At 40.3% G+C, this 7,505-nt stretch overlaps 1 protein-coding gene across 1 annotated transcript; it reads right to left on the reverse strand.

Annotated features, from left to right (window-relative positions):
• Positions 1–1,791: 1,791 nt before the first annotated feature.
• LOC104673113 (olfactory receptor 11H4) lies at positions 1,792–2,861 on the reverse strand. Its single transcript, XM_010377043.2, has one exon. The coding sequence runs from the start codon at positions 2,812–2,814 to the stop codon at positions 1,840–1,842; it is 975 nt and encodes a 324-aa protein (XP_010375345.2). The 5' UTR covers positions 2,815–2,861; the 3' UTR covers positions 1,792–1,839.
• Positions 2,862–7,505: the final 4,644 nt, after the last annotated feature.

Genomic DNA, 7,505 nt, shown 5'->3' on the forward strand with positions numbered 1-7,505 from the left:
AGTATATAGGTTTCCATGAGGATTATAAAACATCTAAATGATAGTCAGAAAAGTATCCATAGCCAGGTTTGAAAGACAGGAAGAAGAGAACAACGTATACTCAGAACCTCCTATGTGTCTCTTTCTGTGCTATGGCTCTTACAGAAATGATCAGATTTAATTCTTATGACGTTGTTACAAGGCATGAATTATACCCATCTTATAAAATAAGAACTTAAGAATTTAAGTGTTAAATATCTTTCTCAAGTTGCACGGCAGAAGATGAGGTGAGGTTCTCTAGGTTGAAAGAACAGCCTAGGCTGGGCCTGGTGGCTCACGCCTCTAATCCCAGCACTTTGGGAGGCCGAAGCAGGTGGATCACCTGAGGTCAGAAATTCAAGACCACCCTGGCCAGCTTGGTGAAACACAGTCTCTACTAAAAATACAAAAATTATCAAGGCGTGGTGGGTCACACCTGTAATCCCAGCACTTTGGGAGGCTAAGGTGGGTGGATCATGAGGTCAAGAGATGGAGACTATCCTGGCCAACATGGTAAAACCCCATCTCTAATAAAAATACAAAAATTACCTGGGAGTAGTGGCGTGCCCCTGTAGTCCCAGCTACTTGGGAGGCTGAGGCAGGAGAATCACCTGAACCCTGGAGGCGGAGGTTGCAGTGAGCTGAGATCACACCACTGCACTCCAGCCTGGCAACAGAGTGAGACTTTGTCTCAAAAAAAAAAAAAAAAAAAAAAAAAAAAAAAGAAAGAAAGAAAGATGAAAGAAAGAAAGAAAGAAAGAAGAGAGAGAGAGAGAGAAAGCAAGCAAGCAAGCCTAAGAAAAGGTGAAAAGATGATAGAGTGGAATAAATAAAGTAACTGGCCTGACTAGAACTGAGGGCTCATTTTGGGAAGAAATGGAAAACGAATGAAATAGATTTACTGGGGTTGTATTACGAAGGGTGTTGAGGACCAGAGAGAGGGATTTAGATGTATTGACTCTGAGGAGCAGAGAGGAAAATTGGTGAATATGGGAGTGAAGATGGAAATTGTTACAACAATCACATATTATTGTTGTAAGTAAAGAAATTGAGATATATATATATATATATATTATATATATTTTTTTTTTTTTTTTTTTTTTTTGAGACGGAGTCTTGCTCTGCCACCCAGGCTGGAGTGCAGTGGCCGGATCTCAGCTCACTGCAAGCTCCGCCTCCCGGGTTCACGCCATTCTCCTGCCTCAGCCTCCCGAGTAGCTGGGACTACAGGCGCCCGCCTCGTCGCCCGGCTAGTTTTTTGTATTTTTAAGTAGAGACAGGGTTTCACTGTATTAGCCAGGATGGTCTAGATCTCCTGACCTCGTGATCCACCCGTCTCGGCCTCCCAAAGTGCTGGGATTACAGGCTTGAGCCACCGCGCCCGGCCCGAGATAGAGATATTTAAAAAACATGTTTGAGGCCTTACTCTTTGCTGGGTATTGTGCTACTATTGAATCCCATCAGACAAAGACTCCTAGGAACATACCTGCAATTGAACAAAGTTGGGTTTATTGTCTTGTTGCTATGAGGAAGAAGTTATACAATGGTGAACCATGGGGCATGACAGCAGGAGGGCATCTCACATGGCAATTCCATTTTATCATTCTAATAAAGACAGGCTTTGAAAACTTTTTAGTGGATGTCGACCAGTTAATTAAGGTTTAAAGAGTCAGTGTTGAAAACGTATTTCAGCTGGGTACACTTCCAGGTAAAATATACAACCTCCAATTACTCAGACTGAGGACTAAAAGACTGCTAAAGAACTGACAACATCTCAACCTTGTTCTTCATTAGAACTTATAAATATGGCACATCTTTGGCTCACGAATTTTGATGAACTCTCATTCTAAACAGGACATTTCTCAGAGCGAGTTTCATGTCCTTATTACGAAGACTATAGATCAGAGGATTAAAAAGAGGAGTCATTACTGAATATACCAGTGTGAGGATCTTCTGCCATAAAGTTTGGATGCCATATGTAGGACTTACATACATTACCATGACTGTCCCATAGAAAAGAGATACGACAACCAAATGAGAACCACAGGTAGAGAAGGCTTTTCTCCGACCAGCTGCAGAAGGGACCTGAAAAACAGCTCTTAGCAACAGGATATAGGATCGAAGAATGTATATACTAGTGAAAAACAGAACAAGGGAGCTCTGAGTATAGAAAATACATTCAGTTATGGGAGCTGGAGCACAGGATAGAGCCATCAATGGGTCCATGTCACACAGGAAGTGATCAATGATATTAGGACCACAGAAGGGGAGTTGGGAGATGAAGAAAATGGGAATTGGGTATCCAAGGAATCCAATGAGCCAACAGAAAGACACCAGCTTACCACAGAACCTTCCGGTCATGATGGCGGGGTACTGCAGTGGGTGGCAGATGGCCAGGTATCGATCATAAGCCATTACTGCCAGAAAGAGACATTCAGATGTTCCCAGTGAAAAGAAGAAATAGAACTGGAGGAAGCACCCAGAAAATGAGATGGCCTTGGTCTTGGAGAGAATGTTGGCTAGCATGTTAGGAACAGTGGAGGACACATACCAGATCTCAAGGAAGGCAAAGTTTCCCAGCAAAAAGTACATGGGGGTGTGTAGTTGTGGGTTGCATCTCACTGCATAGATGATGGCTCCATTTCCCAGCAAGGTCAAGAGATAAATCACCAAAAACAATGAGAAGAGGAAAATCTGAATCTTCCAGCAACCAGGGAATCCCAGGAGAATAAACTCTGTCATGACGTGTGTTACTGACCTGTTCATGGGTCTTAAATCTATGAAGAAGAAAGACATGAGTGTAATCCAAGTCTCTTGGAGTATAATCCAATTGCTTGCTACATATCTCAAGGACTTTATCGAGACGAGAACTTGAGCTATACAGGAAAATACACAAGACATTCTGAGATCAGGTGAGAATACGTCCTACTATATTTTGAACTGATTGTGGTTCTAAGTCTCAGTGTTATTTTGCTAGAATCCGATACCATCCAATGCAGCTAGAATTTCAACACTAGTGGCAGAACCAGACAAATGTATTTTCTTTCTTTTCCTTGGATGCTTGAGAAGACCTTTTCAGCTTTTGATTTGTTTTTCCAATGTTGATTATGGATTTTCTAGCACGAGCTCATCAATTTTCTCTTATTTAGCCCAACTTGTTAGAAAAAATATTTTGAGGATAACTGATGTAAAATTGGGTTAGATCTTTGACAACAAAACAAAATAGATTGACTGCTGCATGGAGATACAACTCCATGATAATATTTTAAAAACATCTGCAGTATTTATTTTTATGTTTTTTACACATATTATACAAAAAGGAACTATCTTACTTTTTGTAATCAGATACCATATAGATGAAATAAAGAAAATGATGTTTTCAATACAAAAATTTAGTTTATTTAGTGAGCTTTTTCGGTCATGAAAACAAAGGGATTCTCTAAAAGAATCTGAGGTCAAATGGGGTTTTATCTACAATCTTATCTATTAGAATATTGGTTACTGAAAGGAAGGTAAGGACCCTTTCAAATATTTGACTACGTATGTACTTTTCAGTAGCAACAAGATTATGTATTTAAGAATTAAATAAAATATACAAATGTGTTTAAACAACAGTAATCTTATACTTGATTAATACTTAAAATTTGCTGATTAAGCCTTAAAAAAATGGTAGTTTTGGCTGGGCATAATGTCTTATGCCTGTAATTCCAGCAATTTGAGAGGCCAAGGTGAGCAGATTGCCAAGGTCAGGAGTTCGAGACCAGCTTGGCCAACATGGCAAAACCCCATCTCTACTAAAAATACAAAAATTAGCTGGATGTGGTGGCACGTGCCTGTAATCCCAGCTACTTGGGAGGCCAAGCGGAAAAACTGCTTGAACTCATGAGGTGGAGGTTGCAGTGAGCCGAGATCATATCACTGCACTCCAGCCTGGGTGACAGAGCAAGACACCACCTCAAAAAAAAAAAAAAAAAAAAAGATAGTTTCATTATTGAGTTTCTTGTTAAGTTCAGATCTCTTGTCTTGTGTATTGCAGGTCACCAGCCATAACTTTGTCAGAAATGTAAAAAGACAAATGTGAAGGGCAACAAAGAACACAGAATTTGAAGGAAGGATCAGGTAGTCTTGGGAACAAAGATTTGAACTTCAACATCACTAGTTCTTTGGTAGTCTTTAAGGATGCATAAAAAGGGAAATTTGGAGTATCTGAGTTCTAAAATTTTGCAGCTTTGCAATCAACAGTGATTGTAAAATACATGTGTTTATAGTCGTCCTTGAATAAGGTGCTCAATAGGTGATTTCCAGATTGTTATTTATAAAGCATAAATAAATCCCTTTCTCTGCTATACACTGGTCAGAGAACAAGTCCAGGCTCAGATTTAAATTGGGAACCAGAATTGTGAGATTTGAGTCTCCCTGCCCTTTGTTCTGAATGCCTGCTTGATGAGAGTAACAGTTTAGGACATTCTCTATTATACACTGACAACTTTACACTACATTTCATCTTTTCTACTACCCTTCTCTGTAAGTGCTTTATTAGCAGCAACATTGTTTTTCCTGAAGCCTTGGAGAAATATAGATAAGTAATGGAGTGATCAGATGGTGGAGAGCTTAATAGAAACACCCGAGTAATCAATTTCAGAATTTTCGTATTGATGGAATAAACAGATTCCACAAAGTTCTATATAACACCACCCTCCAAAGTCTCCAAAATGCTATCTGGGAATAGTTAGGTAATTAGAATGGAATATTCATTATTTTATGCCACAAACATACTGTTTCTCCTGTTTTTTGAGATATATCATTGTTTGAGCTACAATCCTGGGAGACTAGCTCTTTCTTTCTTTCTTTCTTTTTTTTGAGACGGAGTCTTGCTCTGTCGCCCAGGCTGGAGTGCAGTGGCGCAGTCTCGGCTTCCTGCAAGCTCTGCCTCCTGGGTTCATGCCATTCTCCTGCCTCAGCCTCCCGAGTAGCTGGGACTGCAGGCGCCCGCCACCACACCCGGCTAATTTTTTGTATTTTTAGTAGAGATGGGGTTTCACCATGTTAGCCAGGATGGTCTCGATCTCCTGACCTGGTGATCCGCCTGCCTCGGCCTCCCAAAGTCTTGGGATTACAGGCGTGAGCCACTGCGCCCGGCTGAGACCAGCTTTTTCATGTACTGTATTCCTTTCCAGTACAAGAAACTACCAACCAACTAATCAACCCACCAATCCACCCACCCTAAGTGTGATAGCTTGATTTGATAGCCTTCTTTCGAATGCCCCTCACTTAGTATATTGTCTTCCCAGGTATTCTGAGAGAAGGAACATACCACCTGGTAACTGCTGGAAAGTAAGATTGTTTTCAGAAAGATGGTTGTTAATAACCATAAAATCATAGAATTAGAAGAAATGGTATAATAATCTAACTTCATTTTACAAATGAGGCTTAGAGAGGGGCATGACTTTTTACCCAATGAATGTCCTGGATTCACATATGGAACTTTTATACTATACTATTATACTGCCTCCTTTGAGTCTTTGCAGAGAAACAGTGCCTAATCAGGTTTATAAAGTCAAAGAGACTCCGTAGTAGATCATAGCAGTGGTTTCTTACCCACAATGATGGCTTTTCTGGTTCAGCTTGGAGAGAGTGGTGGGCATAGCAGAGCTGAGCATAACTTCAGCATCAAGCATCTCCACTTCACTGGCTCTGATGAGGAAAACTCCAGCTGAGGGCATTATATGTGGTTTATTGCCCTTCCTTCATTCCTGGAGACCCTAGAGGCTTTTGTCAGGATTTGCTGAGGTTTAACTCTGTCAGTGTTAAATCTATGTTTTCTCTCAGGGATTACTGTAAAGCCCTGTGTTTCTCCCCGTGTGGTCTCAGTGGCTTACCCGTTTCCCTGGAGTGCATTCTCTTTCCAGCACTGGGGGCTCACCTAGAATTCAGTATATTAGCTTGTAGATATATATATATATATATTATTAATTCTAGTATATTGGCTAGAATTAGGGAAGCAGAGGAGCCAGTGGAATTACAGGAATTACAGACACATTGCAGGAGGCTTTCTATTGCAAAGAGATTGCATTCCATTAAGGAATCATCTGTGGGAATCAGTGAAATAAATGGTAGTTTTGCCTATGACTCTAATTCTGAAACTGAGACTATTGATGAACACATCTTTTCTCTGTAGCCTAAATGAAGTGCTTTAACATAGAGGAACAGAACACTATATTCTACTGGTCACTTAAAAATTAAATTCACTAAATTTTCTCGAAGTCTTTCACTGTAAAGACCACGTGGTTGGTATTGGGAAGGAGCTGCCTTGAGTGACCTTGATGATGTGTAATTAATGTGCAAGGAATTTCAAAATTGTTTATGTAGAGAAGTCATTTAATCGACAAATTTAGTCAAATTGTCAGTTTCCACTCATTTCGCTTTCTAACAGTGGAGAATTTGAAACTAGTGCAAATTAGAAATAGATTTAGCTTCAGTTAAAAAAAATTAATTGGACTTTTGTTTTTCTCCTGAAAAATTGGGATTTCTTCCTTGGATCCTCTTAATCTACTTCTTCAAAGATGCCTCCTAGGAAAAGTTGGCAAGGATGAGCAAGGAGAAAATCTTCACTGATGGCTACTGGGGCAGCTTGTAAGTGAAACTGAGATTCAATGAAAGTCTGTTCTAGGAGTTCTCAAATTTTAATGTGCATATGAATCACCTGGACATCTTGTTAAATTGCAGCGTCTGATTCAGCAGGTTGGGACCTGAGAGAGTGATTTTCTAACAAGCACTTAGGTAATGCTGATCTTGCTGGTTCACAGGACACGTGAATAGCAATGGTATAGGCCAGTCATTAGAAACACCTGGGGGGCTGTTTAACACTTTCTTTGGCTAGAGTCACATAGTAAAAAAGAAAAAACCTCCTGATATCCAGATATTATGGCAGACAAATTAAATAAAAATCTTTGGATCGAGCTCCTGCATCAGTATTTTCTATCTTTAGTGCTATGGTTTGGAGTTTTGTCCCCTCCAAATCTTATGCTGAAATATGTTTAAGGTGGGGTGTAGTGGGAGTTGTTTGGTTCATGGGGGTGGATCCCTCATGAATGGCTTGGTGTCCTCCCTGCAGTAATGAATAAGTTCTCTATTAGTTCATGGAAGAGCTGGTGATTTAAAGGAACCTGGCACCTCCTCTCTTGTTCTCTCTGTCACCACCATGTGACACACCTGCTGTACTTTCACTTTTGCTGTAAAAGCTTCCTCAGAAGAAGCTGAATAGATGCTGGTGCCATGCTTGTATAGCCTGCTTAATCATGAGTCAAACAAAACTTCTTTTCTTTATAAATTACCCAGCCTCAGTACTTTTTTGGTTTGTGATAGGGTCTTGCTCTGTTGCCTAGGCTGAAATGGTACAATACTTGGCTCACTGCAGTCTCGACTTCCTAGACTCAATTGATCTTCCCACTTCAGCCTCTCAAGTAGCTGAGACTACAGGTGTGTGA

This window comes from Rhinopithecus roxellana, chromosome 5, assembly GCF_007565055.1.
Source record: "Rhinopithecus roxellana isolate Shanxi Qingling chromosome 5, ASM756505v1, whole genome shotgun sequence".
Classification (NCBI taxonomy): domain Eukaryota; kingdom Metazoa; phylum Chordata; class Mammalia; order Primates; family Cercopithecidae; genus Rhinopithecus; species Rhinopithecus roxellana.